The following is a 17,976-nucleotide window of genomic DNA, read 5'->3' as shown; positions in this document are numbered from 1 at the left end:
GTCACATTCGTTGCAGTATTCAACCTGGTCGGTCTATCGGTAACTGTATCTTATAATAGAGGCCTCGGGGCAGTGTAAAATTTTTACTTCACCGTTACCTGTGCAGATGAAAAAAAGTTTTGTTTTTTTATCAGTCAGTGATGAAAAAAATTGACCGATCTTAACATGCAATGATGATTTTTACACTAACGGGTGCTATGATGAAAAGAATGACAACGTGTTTTAGATAAAACATTGTTTTAGATGGGCACACGTTGAAAATATAAGCAAATGGGCTAAAATTTCATCGTATCAGTATGGTCATTATTCACAAGTTATGGGCAATAATCAGCACCATCTTCTCTGAGAGGAAAGTGCTCGAGTTGAAGGTGAAAAACTTCTTCACAATGTAAAATTAAAATAATTCTGAAAATAAAAATACCTACCAGGTTTCAGAGAGCTACCCAGCGACGCATTATCATTACGTTGCTTATATATATATCCTGATCATTACCCTCTCTGAAAACGGAAGGCACGCGACGCGTTGTTTGCGCCGTAGTTTGTCACGCTGGCGCCAGCAAATGCGGCTACTAAATAATTGCGTTGCATTAACCCTCGCCCGTAAACGGCGATCTGCCACCTTCGCCCATGCAGGGGGGGGGGGTTGGTGCGACCCCCCCCCTTGGCGTTTGAAAACGGAGCGTCGTAGAGCTTAGCGGAAAAGACCAACGGATTGCTCTCGCCGAGATCTCGCGATTGGTGGTATATTTTTTGGTCCTAGGTCAACAGTTGACCTACTTTTGACCGGTCAAAGGTCAAATTTTCGGAAAAATAGACTTTTTTCAACTTTCGGCGGCGATTGCGGCAAAACGGTGGGAGATATCGACTTGAAACCTTCACTATCGTGTTCCTTGATCAATTCTCTATCGTTTGGTATGCATTTCGTTTCCCTAGCTCTAAAAATGGCGCGTTGGGAGCGCCGGAAGTCGGCAAGGTCACAGTCGGCGGCAGAAATTCGAAAAATCAAAATTTAAATTTTTGAAATCTGATTGTATTTTTGGATTTGGGAGGTCCATTTGCTCCCTATAGAAGCTAATATTGCTGCATATTCCCATTGAGGTGACAAGAATTAGCAAAATAGTGGTTCGGGCGCTTTTCAAAAATAGTACCGGACGCTGTTCCTCTTGTGACGTCATAGCTCCGTGACCTGACCTGACCCGGTCAAGTTTCTTATACCATATGATAGCCAATACTTGCCCCAACATGCATGGGAAGTTTCATCACGATCCATCAACCGATGTTCGTACCACCGGCAGGAAACCTCGGGCGTTGGCACTCAGTTTGTGAAGATCAGGCCGGAGGCTGTTCCCTTTGTGACGTCATAACTCCGTGACCTGACATGACCCGGTCAACTTTTTTTCATCTAAAGATGCGCAAGGTTTGCCCCATAAGGTACCCAAAATTTGGCGGGGGGGGGTTGCACCAACCCCCCCCCCCCCCCCTACATGGGCGAGGGTTAAACCGAACCCGGCCCCCGACACCGTAAGAGGTGCAATTTCCCTCGAGACATTACCCAGCCTGCATGGCATCAAATCGGAAGAAACTTGCACCACACAGTTCAAAAATGATCGAGGCTGTCACATATGTATAGTATTTGCTATATCTTTCATCAAATCATGAGATAGCTTGCGTCCATGTTGCAGCCTGGACACCAGTCCGAGGATGAAATTTTTGTTCATTTTCGAAAGGCAATATTTTTATATCAACAGCAATCTAAGAGTTTGTATGCATCTTATAACGAAGTCCAGTGTCTTATCTTCTAAAAAATGCATTACAGTCATAAAAATATTGACTAGACTCCCTACAAGCATTCTCGACTGGTGACTAAAAATCGAAGAATTTTTCATCCTCGGACACTCTGTAAGAAAACAGCTATAATTTTCCTAATATTCAATATTTTTCGATTATATCTTCAGCAAACATGGAGAACGATCCATTAACATGCTAATCCAAACAGCAGATGATTTGGAAACTTCATGAAGGCGTGAGAGATCCCCGCGGTTACCTGGAAAATTTCATCCTCAGTCTGGCTTTTTTAATGCTTTTTCATCCTAATTTCATCATTCAGTTGTAGAACTAGTTTAATGCAATTCTTCAGGGAATGTTTATACAAAAGCAATAAATTAATTTGATTTTAATTTTTAGACATTACTAGAGGGACAGCATTACGCGCAGCGTAAAGAGGGACAGCATTACGCGCAGCGTAATAAATCAATTTTCATTAAAATCGGCCCAGTAGCGGCCGAGTTATGGCCAGAATAAATGTTGCGTCTCCTCTTGGCCGGCGGTGCCCTGCGCCGGTGTTCATTGCCAAATGTCAGTGACCTTCCGGCTCTGATTTCGCTCAGTTTTGCAAACGAAGAAACTGAGCCTAGGGCGCGTGCTCTCTGATCGGCGCCGGCCGCGGCCCAAAATGCTGCAAAGATGCGCCCGCCACGTGCAGGCCGGCGAGCGCACCCCCACCAAAATTTAATGCGACAAATGGTTGCACGCGTCCGACTCGGCGCGAAAATTTCACCCCCGTAGCCCGCACCGTTCCGGAGCAATAGCCCGCCAAGCGTGACTGACGCGTTACATACATACGTACAGACATTTTGATTTTTACATATGTAACTAGGTGTCCAGCATTACGCGCAGCGTAATAAGTCAATTTTCAATAAAATCGGCCCAGTAGCGGCCGAGTTATTGCAAGAATAAATTTGGCGTCTCCTTTTGGCCGGCGGTGCTCTGTTCCGGTATTCATTGCCAAAGGTCAGTGACCTTCCGGCTCTGATTTCACCCAGTTTTGCAAGCGAAGAAACTGAGCATAAGGCGCGTGCCGTCTGCTCGGCGCCGACCGCGGCCCAAAATGCTGCAAAGATGCGCCCGCCACGTGCAAACCACCGAGCGCACCCCCACCAAAATTTAATACGACAAATGGTTGCACGCGCCCGACTCGGCGCGAAAATTTCACCCCGTAGCCCGAACCGTTCCGGAGCAATAGCCCGCCAAGCGTGACGGACGCGTTACATACATACGTACAGACATTTTGATTTTTATATATGTGACTAGAGGGACAGCATTACGCGCAGCGTAAAGAGGGATAGCATTACGTGCACTGTGCAGCGTAATAAACCAAGTTTCAATAAAATCGGCCCAGTAGCGGCCGAGTTATGGCCAGAATAAATTTGGCGTCTCCTCCTGGCCGGCGGTGCCCTGTTCCGGTATTCATTGCCAAAGGTCAATGACCCCCAGCGATGTTTCCGCTCATGGTTTTGCAAGCGAAGAAAGTGAGCCTACGGCACGTGCTCTCTGATCGGCGACGGCCGCGGCCCAAAATCCCCCAAAGATGCGCCCGCCACGTGCACACCGCTGCACGCACCCCCTCGAAAAGTTGATACGACAAACAGATGCACGCGTCCGACTTGTGTCGAAAATTTCACCCCCATAGCCCGCACCGTTCCGGAGCCATAGCCCGCCAAGCGTGACGGACGCGTCACATACATACATACATACATACGGACATTTTGATTTTTATATATGTAACTAGAGGGACAGCATTACGCGCAGCGTAAAGAGGGACAGCATTACGTGCAGCGTAATAAATCAATTTTCGTTAAAATCGGCCCAGTAGCGGCCGAGTTATGGCCAGAATAAATCTGGCGTCTCCTCCTGGCCGGCGGTGCTCTGTTCCGGTATTCATTGCCAAAGGTCAGTGACCTTCCGGCTCTGATTTCGCTCAGTTTTGCAAGCGAAGAAACTGAGGCTAATGCGCGTGCTCTCTGATCGGCGACGGCCGCGGCCCAAAATCCCGCAAAGATGCGCCCGCCACGTGCACACCGCTGCACGCACCCCCTCAAAAAGTTGATACGACAAACAGATGCACGCGTCCGACTTACGTTCAAAATTTCACCCCCGTAGCCCGCACCGTTCCGGAGCAATAGCCCGCCAAGCGTGACTGACGCGTCACATACATACACATACATACATACATACATACGGACATTTTGATTTTTACAATAAAAAGGTGTAGGCAAGTGCAGATAAATACACTCGATAATACAATATTATCAATCAAATTTACATATATTTTATAATATATCCGATTGATTGATAATATTGTATTATCGAGTGTATTTATCTGCACTTACCTACACCTTTTTATTGTTCTGTTTCTTTTTTTAATCGAGGCAATCACGAAGCGCATGATACATACACTGTGCTGAGATATTTCCATGTGTCATTACTATCATTGCTGATTGGAAAGGAAGGTGCGTATAATTTATCATGTATATTTTTTGTGGTTTTCATGATAGGTACAGTTCTTAACCTTCTAACATTATTTTGGGACATTTTAACCGATTTGAATAAGGATTTGGTGCATTTGTGTTGAAAGATGAAAATTATGAGCCAGGATGAAAAATTAGCAGATTTCATTAACTGTGATTTTCCAGGCTAATACCGGAAAAATTTTACACTGCCTCGGGGTGGGCTGAAATGGAGTAGGGTGGTTCGCTTTTGATCTAGATATGTTTCGAAATTCGAAGATGTGGAACAGATTCAGATGCGTAGTCTTTTTCGTGTTTTTTGAAGCCCATCAAGCCCCTGTTTTGTGTTAAAGTATGTTGCAGTCAGATACTGTCATCGGCTGTGCTATTTACTCATTTTTGTATTGCTCGTATCTATCTTGCGTTGCTAACTGCTCGTTTGCATTCACAGTCTACTGGTGGACATTCTGGCTGAAACGCCGACTGGCCTGCCCTCTGTCGGGCCTGGTGGAACTATCGACATGTCCGCCTACCCCAACATGAGCTTTGAGTCGGCTGATGATTTAGTGGGGTAAGTCGGTCACGTGTATGTGCGTCTCTGCTGAACGCTTCTCATTGGAGCTCGACGTAGATTTATCCTGCCACATTTGATGCGAATGTGATGTTTTTGTAGATGTCAGAGGATGGGCTAAATGTGTTTTTATTAGTGACTGCGAAACGAGTTTTTCGCGAATTCTTCGGAAAGCCTTAGCATTAGCGACCGGCCGACAGGCCTGCCTCGCTAGAGCTCTTGAGATGGCTATATTTCAGCAGCTTTTACGCCGATTGACTAGGTAGTGATCTCCATTGTTGGATTCATCCCATCCCCTCTACCTCGAATCTGACTGCTCTGAAGCATCTGACCGACGGTATCGGCACTTGTCATGTGTTTATACAGTATACAGGGGTTTTCACCATTATTGCACGTACAGTAGCTCCGCTACGTCTGATCCTATAACGCTTACCTATCGCTGGGCACCCACCGTGTTTGGCGCGCTGCTGCACACCGGGACCGTTTCTACACGCTGAGAACGTCTGGGCAGATTGCAAAGCTGGTACTCGTAAGTGACTTCTTAGGTGGGTGACCCGCCACAAGTCAGCAGGGGTCTCTCTTTTCGCATGCACAGGTATAGGGACCACAGTTGCGCTCGCTCGCAAGATGAGTCTGGCTGGTTTTGAAGAACGTAATGACGTCTTCGCCACAAGGATAACAGTAACGATAGCATGCATTGATGCCATGAACAATGAGCTTGTGCGATGGTGGAGACGATACGTCTTGTGGGCAATCGGCATATATACGTGATAATGAGGCGTATATTGGATAACACACCTTGACGTTTGAATGTCGACTATCGACGATGACGGATGCAGACATGGCAGACACACAGGCAGTAAGGAATGTGGGTAAGAGACACATGGCGAGCTTACATGCAAAGAGGGATATGAAGGTGACGAATGCAGTTAACCCGTCTCGTGTTAGTTAGAGAGGAAAGAATAAAGGAATTATGGATGGGTGCATGATACAAGAATAATTCTTGGAGCACTAGGAAAGTGCTGACAATAAAGCATAAGTAGTTGCTGGTATTGTAATGCGACGATAATGCTCGAAATGCTAGGAATCTGAGGACAATGAAAGTAAAAGTACTGACCATTGTTAAATTAAACTTGAGGTTCACCCAAAGTTACGCCTTCATAATTTATTTATCTTGCACATTGCGGACGTCTGTGTTGCCTGGCGGCGGCTGTTACAGCGAGGTTAATTGCAGTTGGTATTGACAGAATGGCATGAGCTAACTTTTACGGACTCTGCAAAACTGTCGGGTACCGCCATGAATAATTTCTGGGCCATCAACACTGATAACTTTTGTGTTTCTAGTGTGCCCACTTTGATTTTTTTTTGTTTTTCTGTTTTTCTGTCACAGTATTTCTGTCCAATCTTCCTACTCGTCTGATTAGGCTCATTGATTGTCTCCACACTTCCTATTCTCCGCTGAATTCGTCACTGCCACCCACCCGCGTCACCACTCGTCTGGGTGGTTGCCGAGGAGGACCCGCCTCCGCAGCTGGCCAGCGCCGCTCTCCTGGCGCCCCTCGGCTCGTCCGGCCGTGACCTGCTGTGATATTTAGCCCGCCCCCCAGTGAGGAGACGGCCGATGAGCCCGCACGAACGGCCAGTACCGACGTGTCAAGGCGTCCGCCAGGGAAATGATAGACCGCCCGTCGACAGGCCGCCAGCCCCAAATCGGCACTGACCTCTGCTTGGGTCGGACGTCAGACTGCTGCCGACTCCCACGCGAGGGATTTATTTACTGGCCCAGTTCGGTCACCGGTAATTCAACAGACTTGTTTCTGGGAAGGCTTCGCTGCGACGAGAATGCAGCGGACGTCACTTGTTTCTAGCCTTTTTGCGAAGGCAAAAAGAAGCTTATGTGGCAGAAATAGACGTCATACGCACACACACACACACACACACACACACACACATATATATATATATATATATATATATATATATATATATATATATATATATATATATATATATATATATATATATATATATATATATATATATATATATATATATATATATATATATATATATATGTTACAGGGAGTATGCGATTTCAGTTAGTTTGCAACGACCCTAGGGTGGTTGTAACCTCCCTGAACGATCAGTTTGTTTGCAACGACCCTAGGGACGTTACAAAATAACTGCTCGTTCCGGGACGTTGTAACGAAACTAGGGTCGTTGCAACCTCCCTAGTTAGTATGCAACGAACCTAGGGTTGTTACAAAATAACTAGGGAGTTTAAGAATTCATCGAGTCTCGTTTCACAGGAGGGCCGTCAACAGTCTTGACCAATGAAAATCTTGTTCAATCTAATCCAGTTCAGTCTAAAAGAAAAAGAGAACAAAATTTAAACATTCAGCTTAGGAGCATTTCACGACGGCCATCTAGTGCACATTTTGCGCAGATTAGGTGCACAGTTGGTGCAGTTTTGTGCAAATTAGATGGACATTCGCCAGGAAGCCCTTCGTAAAAACGGCCATTATCCGCTCGTTTCCAGTCTTTTTGTGATTATAAACGTTCAAACATGTGAAATGATGGTGGTCCCATGCATTATGGTGGGTGTCAAGGTCACGTGAAGGTCAGGTCAATGTCATTGACCTTTGATGACCTTAGTTCACTTTTTCTGGGTTCATATATTTTTAGGCTAGTTTTTGGAGCTGATTTCGAATTTAGCACCCATTTGAACATTAAAGAAGTAATTTTGGCGCCTTCGTACCATGTCACGAAGCTGCCAGTGATGATTGACACCTACTATGGACAGCTAGCAAGACACCTACTGGTTGACCTGACCTGACCTTACCCGACCTGGCCTAAAAACATCAAGACATCATCGGTGATCAAAGCTAATATGAAATTCGTGATCAGCGCCCCGAAAAAAACTCGTAACAAACTAACTCTCCAAAGTTTTAACAGGTCCCGATTTTCCTGACTTTTGAGTCACTGACCTGACCTGGAAGGTCAACCCATAACCTACCCCTGCCCTGTGCGTTTGCGGCTAGCAAAACACCAATAAGGGCGAGAGTTAACACCGCAGGACCTGGTTTTCTACATACGCGCCGGCCGGGGGGAGGGTTGGTATGACCCTCTCGTCATTTTTCACCCCTGATGGAGTTAGAGCGTCGCGGAAAAAACGAGCGTGTGTGCCGTTAGGAGACACAGTAACTAGTACCCGAGTTTAAGGTTTCAGGTCAACCGGTGACCGTCAGTTCAAGTGACCCAAGACACGGGTTCGGTTTTTTATTAATAACTTCTTAAAAAACAGTCGCTGAGCGCGATTTTAGCATCAACGTGCTCGCCTTGCTTACGCACATCGAATGGTATACTTTTTGTTCGGGTGAGGTCAACTTAAGATGTTGACCTCGGGTCAAGGTCAGGTCAAAGACCCCTAGGTCGCGAAATTGGTCAAAGGAGGTCATGTTGCATATTATTCGATTCGGCAGGTCTTCCTGTGTCCATCGGTGGCTTAACCCTCGCCCCGTTGGGGGGGGGGGCCATTTTGGCCCCCCCTGTGGTTTTTCCTGAATAGCAAGAAAACGGCGGCGCGCAGCGCCGCCAAATTTTCAGTACCTTCCCGGGCATCAATTTGACACCTTCACACCAAATTTCAAGTCTTAGGTCACCTTAGGTCAGGAGTTATTGAGGTCAAACTGAGGTCATGTTCGAGCAAAAATGAGCAAAAAACATGCAATCTTGAAACGCTCACCAAATCTACAGTTATCAAGCAATTTCAAAGTTCTTTATATGGTCTAGTAGACAAAAAGCGGCGCTACAAGGCTGCTATCTCGGATTTTCAAAATTTTTGGTTTTTGACCAAAAAAAATTCAAAAAATTGATTTTTTTAGAAAAACTTAGAAAAAATCCAAAATTTTCCGAATTTCGAAAAAACCGGAATATATGTGATAGTACCAGCGCTCTTCTATATACATACCAAATTTCAGATCGATATCTCGTTTTTTTGCCAAGTTATAGCGAAAAAACTGTTCAAAAATGATGACATCAAATTTTTGAACTCAATTTTTAGCAATTCTAGACCACGTACGGCCAAACAAAGACCACCATTGAACTCCCCGTGACGAGCTGCGTCGATTCGATACCCATTTTATGCAAAAATATCAACTTTGAAATTTGACCTAATTTGACCTGACCTTGACCTGACCTTGACCTGACCTTGACCAAAACGTTACCTAAGCTGGCCCCAAAGGCTGCCTGACCCATATAATCGCATTTGTCATGTAAAATGGACCATAAAACATGTATCACACGACACTTTCATATTGTGACCCCCCCGTGACCTGACCTCTGTGACCTGACCTGGTATCAGTGACCTCAAATAGCATAATATGTGTTTGAAGAACATTTCCCCATCGATGATTTTCAATGAAATGCATTTTACTCGATTTCACAACGCGTTTCTTGAAGTGCCTGTAAACGGTGAAAATTGGACCTTTGACCTGACCTGTGACGTCATCGGTTTGACCTAGGTCAATAAAATTGGGTCACAAGGTAGTTCTCCGTTGGGGCTATCCAACGCCGTTTACCGCTTGTCGCTATGTTGCGTGGTTCTCGAGATCTTAGGGGGGGGGGGCAAAATGCCCCCCCCCCCCCCAACCGGGCGCGTTGCTCGGCAGAGCCCAACGGGGCGCGGGTTAACCGTCTCGCTAGCTCAGTTTGATCGGGAGTTATTGACGAAAAGCTCGTATGACCCTAGTGACGTCATAAATGACGTCATGCAACATCAACAATGCAAAATTGAAGCATCTAACCTTGCAAGGAGTGCATTAAATCACGATCCGTGTGCTTGAGATAGTTTGAGATCGTTCCCGGCGCCAGAATAGCAGTTTTCATTTTTCTCAATGGACTTTTAGTGGTGAGGTCACGTGACCGACCTGACCTCATGTGATCTTTAGGAAAAATCCTAGAGGTACAATGTGAGACTTTTAGAAGATGCACGTACTGTAAGCTTCATCACCCTGTAAAAACTCCTCTGGGACTGAGGGCGTTGCGAAGTTGCGGCATCTGAGGACCGTCCACTTATGACGTCATAGGTCAGTAACCTGACCTGACCTGAAAATCTGGTTGATATCACGAGATCTGGCTTGAATCAAAGGTCAGGTATGCGTAGTTTCAGCTCTCTGTTGCTGGCGTGTTCGGAGCTATCGCGAAAAAAATCTTGGGGGGGGGGGGCGAGGATAAAGCCAGGCTGGGTTGGGTAAGTTTGGGTCAAGTAAAGCGTCCCACCCGCACAACCTGTTTATATTAGCAGGTGTACCTAAACCACCAGCGACAGCTTCGTAGCAAGTTGCATTGGCGTTACAACTATACCTACGTACTTCTCAAATGTCTCAACGAATGCTGGATTCAAAATAAGCTAAAAAAATCCATTAAAATCGTAAAATTTGAAACAGTCACCCGAAGTCACCAAACGTCAATAACCTTGACCTGGCCGACAACTGACAATTCAACTTGAAACCCATCATGATGCATGGGACAACCATCAGTTCACATGTTGGCACGTTTATATGTAATCACAATAGAAGTACGGAAACGCAATTTTATGTGCGCTAACATATATGGCAAATAATTTCGGTCTACCATGGTCTCAGAAATCAGATCAAAGATCAAATGCCATTGGTTTCAGGATCATGAACTGTATAGGGAATGTGTAACCAGTAACGTAGATAAGTTCGAGGACACTCAAAGTTTCGTCACGATCGGCCGCTTTTAGCGCGAGATAATCGCGAAATAAAACGAGGGGTTTTATCCGCCCCGCACCCCAAAAAGTGTGAGGGATAACCTGCAAACGGATAGCGACGGATATCCATCACACCTACCCCAGTAACTATATTTTCTACATGTAAGCATATGCTGGCGATATAATGCAGCCAACATTATCACAGTTACGTGCTTTGTCCCGGGCACCACATATACTCCTTGGCTGAATGTTCAAATTTTGTTCTCCTTTTCTTTTATACTGAACTATGTAGATTGAACAAGATTTTCATTGGTCAAGATTGTTGACGGCCCTCCTGTGAAACAAAACTCGATGAATTCTTAAACTCCCTAGTTATTTTGTAACAACCCTAGGTTCGTTGCATACTAACTAGGGAGGTTGCAACGACCCTAGTTTCGTTACAACGTCCCGGAACGAGCAGTTATTTTGTAACGTCCCTAGGGTCGTTGCAAACAAACTGATCGTTCAGGGAGGTTACAACCACCCTAGGGTCGTTGCAAACTAACTGAAATCGCATACTCCCTGTAACATATATATATATATATATATATATATATATATATATATATATATATATATATATATATATATATATATATATATATATATATATATATATATATATATATATATATATATATATATATATATATATATATATATATATATATATATATATATATATATATATATATCTCTTGGCTGATGTGTGGTAATGTATCTCTCATATGCGCATTGCGCAACCCATTTGTGCCAAAGTGCACTGATTTGTGCTGTCTCACATGTGACATGTGACATGTGACACATGTCATCTGCAGTGCACGTATTTTAACTTTTTTTTCTGATGTATCATCTGCGATTTCTCGTCTTTTCTCAGTATGAACTCGTCACTGGACTCTGAGGAGATTGTGGTCCAGTCTTCCCCGCTGCCCGACGCTGCCAGTCCGCTCAACAAAAAGCCGCGACCGTAGCACGATGACACGTAACAGCACTCGTCCCAGCCGGCGTGGTTGTTACGACGTGACTGTGACAAGGTAAGATGGAATGGTCCTGCCGGGGTTTAACTTTGTGAGTGATAATATAGTCCAATCCGTATCGATCTTTCTTATCGCATTTACCATAGCTATAAAAGACACGTTTACCATAGTTATAAAAGACAATAATTGAACACCAGCTATTTCTTTATTTATCGCAGTTCGCAGTTTATCGCAGTTTTATATCGCACTTACCCTTTGACTGTTTTTTTTTAACCCTGAGAACCCTTTCAGATGTTCACTTAGAATGCGTATACAAATGACTGCGATGTATTACAATTACTGCTTTGCTATCACAGTCACCTGGTGAAGCTGTGTCTTGTGTCTTCCCCCGTGCCTTTCAAAGTCAGCTAATGGCGCACCATTACACCCATACGGTATTGGTTTCTGCATCGGCGACCGGACCCTTTTGACATTTCCCAGAGTCCGAAGTGATTAATTGCCCACTTTGCAGTCGCGAGCTCCACTGTGCAATTTGCAGGGCAACCTTAATTTCGTATGCAAGTTGCCAAGAAGCCTCAGTGTTTGTGTCAAACATTTGTCGTATTTGTACTCAAACATACACGGTGTATGCATACAGTTCAAGTATACACATCGCTCGTAGACTCCCGCTACCCCACTGACACACAGATGCAAACGCATATCTCAGGTGTCAGCTGGGGCTTTGGCCACTTGGACCGGTTCAGTGCTTTGATGTTAGATTAGAGCTCGCCATTTGGAGAATATGTCGACGCAAGCATCCATAGCCAGATCGTGCAGAGCCTAAGGCCCACTCAGCAGTTGACCATATTGAAATCGTCTTCCTTTTGACTCAGCTGCTGAGCCAGCATGAAGCCGAAAATAAACGATGGTATTTTTGTTAGATCTCTTCTAAACAGTAAATAATGGCCCGTTTCAATAGCCATACACTGCAGTTTTTTTTTAGATATCCTGCCTTGCATCCTGCTACGTCCAAGAACGTAGTTACATTTGGATTATGTGTAATATCTCTGTACGGATCCGCTCGTGCACGTATAAGACGTGGCACACTTCTGTCACTGATCGACCTTCTGGTAGGAATCCCGTGCTGTTGTGTGCGCTCACGTCTGCCATCATCCCGCCGGTCCCGTTTGGTCGTGTTTGCCGAGTGTCTGGAAAGAGGCCCGATGACGACTGTGTCGTCACTGAGACAGGCCTCGGGATGTGTGTGTGTGGGGGGGGGGGGGGGGGGCAGGGGAAGGATCAGGGAAGATGAGCACGGGTTTTAGGGATTGGGGGAACGTGCCAGTGTTGCAGGTTGGACCGGAGGGTGGGGATCGGCACCAGGGAATGGGCTGGTGGGTATGGGTAGGAGGGGTGAGCGGACGGCGGACGGGTGTTGACTGTTGAGCTCTAGGTGACTGTGAGGGTGGCTGGTGACTTGACTTGCAGCCATTTGGGATAATCGGCACATGTTTTACTTTTCTGGGTTTAATAAATATAACAATCTTAAAGAGACACGGTTTTAGAGCTAGCGAACTTTTGATTTAACCTTTCGCAAATTCAAACTCCACCTCAGCTGAACATGGAGACTTTCCCTGCCGGCCCCAACATCTACCGTCTCCGTCTCCTACCCAAATAGGCAGGAGAGTGACTCCACCCCTCGTCCCGCTCCCGGCGCGAGGCGGGGCCAGCGCTCACCTCTCACCCGCGCGCCGTCTGAAGAAGCCCCGGACGCCATTCGGGGTGGCGAACTTGTCTGATTGCTCCATTAGCTAGCGGCACACACCGGCGCTAGCTAATGTTAGTCTGGTGAGCTCATTTCTGGGACCGACGGGGAAGGACCAGGGGTACCCCAGCAGCGTTAGGTGTCAAATACAGCACTTAACGTCAGTGGGAGCCAAATGTATCCCTTCGTGTTATTTTTGTCGGGTACCTTATTTGTCATTCAGTTTCAAATACTTTTCACTTTGTGACCTGCAGGCATACAGACCCGTCGCGGCCAAGGGCTGGGTATGTTGATATTCAATTCTATCCATCGCACTGTAAGGAATGTGGTCAGTATCAGCATTTCCAGCTGAATATGCAACACGTTGAAGTGTATTCCTTTGAATAACTTCGGAGTTGTGCTCATAGATGATGTAGGCGGCATATTTCAGTACTAACATTCAATTTCAAAAGGCACACATATGTGGCTAAGTCAAACGACTCTGTCAATTGATAGCGATAGCTATGAACGATTTCATCATGGTCCAACAGCTCTCACGAATTTAACTTCGCTTCATCATCGCCGAATGATCCTACCCGAATAGTGGTTTTACTGCGTGCCATCAGCCCGGATGGGGCCCAGCTGAGAGTGTGAGGCCACCATTTCTGGGCCGACCTCGCGAAATGTGTGTCGATTTGTAACATTGGCTCAATCCGACCCCGGATGATGGCCGGCTCCGATTGATGCCGTCCATGAAAGAAAACGCCATGGTGCCTCATAGCCGCCAATATGTCAATGGATTATGATTTATCGCAACATGTATTCTTGTTATTCTGTACCGCTGGTGTCAATAATGGTAACTGCTCTGCGAATTACTGGTGCTTCGAAGCCTGCTGGACTACTGTAGGACTTCCCGCGTTAGAAACGATCGCTGAACGTAAAACATTTGAGCAAAGGAGTTACGTTGACATGTGCCAAACATTGGCCTTCCTATCCAGAGTAGAGAAAAGTAAACCACGTTGCTTCCCGTTCATCTGTTTGGGCACAGGCCATCGGTCTCCCCGCGAAAGCAGCTGCCCCGGAGACCGGACGTATATCCTCTCCTGGCTCCAAGATCAGTGACTTCCTTCGGTTCTGTTCCGGACCCCGAGCGGCCACCGAGAGCGTCCCACTGGACCTAGTTCCGCTCCTTCGATAGCGGTCATCGCCGGAAGTAATCTAATATAGAACTGTATTCGGCTGCATCCCACCAGTCATTTTCGTGGTATTTCCCCACGGAACTATTCTGGCACAATGGCCGTATTCGTTTGAATATGGCGATCTTTATTGAGATACTATTGATGTTACTGGTGTTATTAGGCTGATGCTAGACCACAAAAAGGAATTTTAGCATAAAAGGCCACCGTGCGACGGCAACATCTCCATGTGTATCAGGGCTTAGGAAATATTTCCACAGCCCGGTTCCGACTATGAGGTTGCTTCAGGCCACATCAGGCCAGATCAGGCCAGATCAGGCCCAATCAGGCGTTCAGGCCAAAGTTGAACGTCGGACGCTCGGCCTGATCAGACCGTATGGGACGCCAGACGCCAGACGTCAGGCGACAGGCGTCAGACCGTCGGTCTGCCTCACCAAATATCTTTTAAATGTGTGCGTGTTTTTTTTTTTACCAGCGAGAGCGAATTGCGATTTTCTAAATAGCTTACAAGTCTGAGCATGAGCAGCCCGGCGCGGTTTGGCGCAGCTCGTAACGCTTATGCGAGGCTTTTATCTCAGCAGCCGCTGGGCCGATTGACCTATGGTCTTTTTTTTGTTAGGTATAGCCTCATCCCCATCCCTTCCAGCTCGAAATTGACTACTCATGATGCATCGAGGTGACTGTCGTGGCACGTGTGAAGTCAAGGGTTTCATAGTTGTTTCGCTCGGTCAAAGTAACGATTTTGATAGGCTCATATCTCAGCCAAATCTGTGGTGATCGACCCATAGTCTTTTTTGGTATCTTCTTCCCATACCAGACTATGTACTCTCGATGCATGTTTGTTGCCCCTTCCCCTGCACGTGCCACGTGCAAAATGAAGAGGTGTCAAATTCGCTCTCATTACAACAACTAGGTAAATGCTGGGCCGATTGCGCTGGAGCTTCATATGTCGGTAGGCGTCCACCGGACAATGCATTTCAACGTTTCACATTTGGGGTCCTACTGCACGTGCGCACGTGCGTCGTGCAGGGACCGCTTCCACATCTCAAGAACGGCTGGGCCGATTGCTCTCAAATTTGGTACACCGTTAGAGATCGACTAGAAGGGTGTCCCACACAAGTCAGTTGGGGTCCAGTATGCACGTGAGCACGTGCAGACTGCTGCTTCTACATCTCGAGAACGGGTGGTCCGATTGCGCTCAAATTTAAAGTACACTGTTACGGACTGGTTAGAAGCGTGTCCCGCACAAGTCAGTTGGAATAGGTAGGTATTGTTTCGCACTTCCTCGTTTGATGAGCTCAACTCTCGTGCTCGCCCGTTTGTCAGCTCCAAAGACGTTTTACTGGTATAATCGCTCTATATAATGAAAACCTGAAACCGATAATCTTAATCATACTGCGTAACATTTTTAATGTGGTTTTAAGTAATAAAAACATGATTTTTATCGAAAATCTAAGAAGTGGCTAAAAGAAAACAGAAAAGACATGCATGTTCTTATGTTGTAGGTTCTTATGTGCTTTGCAGACAATTACCACACTAACAAAGATATAAGCATTGACGCAACTCAACTCCGAGAAATAAGAGCCCGTTGTTTATGACACTTTTCATGTCATCATGTAGGGTCTCGATTAGCTTGACCTAAACAAGGTTTGCTTTTTTGCTCACACATGGTACCCGCTGTGGTTTCCCGCCACAAATTTATCTTGCACATGGAACATGTCGACTTAAGAGTTTAGTTTCTTGTCTTCCCGTCAAATTTCTTTGGTCTGGAAATGAGTCTCCCCGGCCAAGCTGCCATTCGATATAGGAAAGGTCCTTTTGTGCCGTGGGGTCCAGGGGGGCGAATGGAGTAGCGATTGGTTCCATTCAGTCCGAGTCATGACAGAGAGTCACGGGATCTAGGAGAGGTAGCGGGAGCCTGTTCGGTGCCGGCGACGATGAGTTTAGCTGCCGCAGAAGACACCGCAACAGCTCGGCAGAGGTTCGTGGCATCGAGGGCGATCGAGAGCGAGTGTCCTTCTCGAGCAAACTTTCCAAAAGTTCACTTTCATCCCTCCCTGGTGTTTGCTGGAGCGGCTCATATCAGGCGCAGCCATCCGTTACTGTTCTAAGCTAGGCCTCCCGGCCCGGGAGCTCAGACGGGGAAGGTGGACGAGCTGGATTTCTTATGCGCGACAGGTCAGGCGGCTGTAAAGGCTGTCTTGAACCTGGATCTTCCACCATAGCCCGATTTATTTCTCGTAAGCTTGAATGGTTATCTTGCTACGATATTGATGAGTAGCACATTATTTTTTGGAATCAATTTTAAAAGAAACGCTAATTTGGTTGAAATAATGTTGGACTTGTCGAAACAAACGTTCATAATTAATTTAAACAAAACAGCAATCAGTAGCAACCATGGGAGTTATTCATCCTTCAAAGCCCGAAATGACACAAATTAGGCCACAATAAAAATCAAATAAAAAAGAACCATGCGCAACGTCTCGTGCCTAATTCATACTGGGTCTGTTTTTTATGTGCATTTATATAAATAGGCACTTTTATTTTGCAGTGTCAAAAAGGGCACGATTTCGAATACCACGCATTGTCACGTCGCAAATGCGCCAATGCAAATTCAAAATGGCGGGCGCAGCGTCAGGCCAGATCAGGCCGGATCAGGCGCAAAAAGTTGACTTGAAGTTAACTTCGGCCTGATCTGGCCTGAAGGTCTGATCAGGCCAGTTCAGGCCGGATCAGTTGCTCCGGTTCGCACTAGCATGCCGTCAGGCCGTAAGCCTTTTCCAGCCTTTTTGGGAATTATTGGGCCTGATCTGGCCTGATTGGGCCTGAAGTGACCGTAGTCGGAACCGGGCTTAATTTACTGGGCTGACAATTTGTCAATCCATGCCGAATGTCTTATGTACAAAAGCACGGTATGTTAGATTTGCCTTTGATATGTTCTACCTCACCCTCAAAAGTGGAGATATCCGTCCCGTTGTGTTCGCCTATTGGCCGGTCGGGCAGCGTCGGCGCCGCCCCATAAAACTGACCCCGGTGTCGATTCATCTCTCGGCATAATCCCACGTATCTCTCCGACGGCCAGTCATGCACTAAATCGCGCCGATGGAAATTTGATGCATGCTGCATCGCATGATGCATTCAATATCACCGCATGACGTTGACAAATGGAAGCATGATTTTGATCGACCTAGGGCGGCGGGTCACTGTGGGTGTCCGAGTCGGAACGGTAGTGGGGTGAAGGGGGGGGGGGCGTCAAGTACTCGGCCTGTGAAACGGCCACTTCTGAGGATGCATTGTGTCGGGGTGCAGCGTAATTCGAACAGGACGGCCCAAGTGTCCCGTCACTACTTCCATTAGCGCGTCGAACAGAGACAGCCATGTCCTACGACACGATTTACCTGCGCTGTTTAGAGTGCCAAGGCATTTGGCTGCTCCTTGCGCTCGTTCATA

The 17,976-nt window shown here is 46.3% G+C and overlaps 1 protein-coding gene across 8 annotated transcripts in view; it reads left to right on the top strand.

Moving 5' to 3' along the window:
* The window catches only part of LOC122383290, a 30,341-nt gene that overhangs the window by 9,412 nt on the left and 2,953 nt on the right, over positions 1-17,976 (top strand). For all 8 annotated transcript variants that reach the window (XM_043369569.1, XM_043369570.1, XM_043369574.1 and 5 more), the window contains 2 exons: positions 4,738-4,857; positions 11,508-11,664. In XM_043369569.1, the coding sequence (XP_043225504.1) occupies positions 4,738-4,857; positions 11,508-11,601 (214 nt within the window). In that variant the 3' untranslated portion in view covers positions 11,602-11,664. The remainder of the gene's footprint in view (positions 1-4,737; positions 4,858-11,507; positions 11,665-17,976) is intronic.

The sequence above is a fragment of the Amphibalanus amphitrite genome, unplaced genomic scaffold (assembly GCF_019059575.1).
Source record: "Amphibalanus amphitrite isolate SeventyFive unplaced genomic scaffold, NRLGWU_Aamphi_draft 000160F_arrow, whole genome shotgun sequence".
Classification (NCBI taxonomy): domain Eukaryota; kingdom Metazoa; phylum Arthropoda; class Thecostraca; order Balanomorpha; family Balanidae; genus Amphibalanus; species Amphibalanus amphitrite.
Note: the sequence above shows the minus strand (reverse complement) of the source record. Positions and strands in the feature narration are given on the sequence as shown.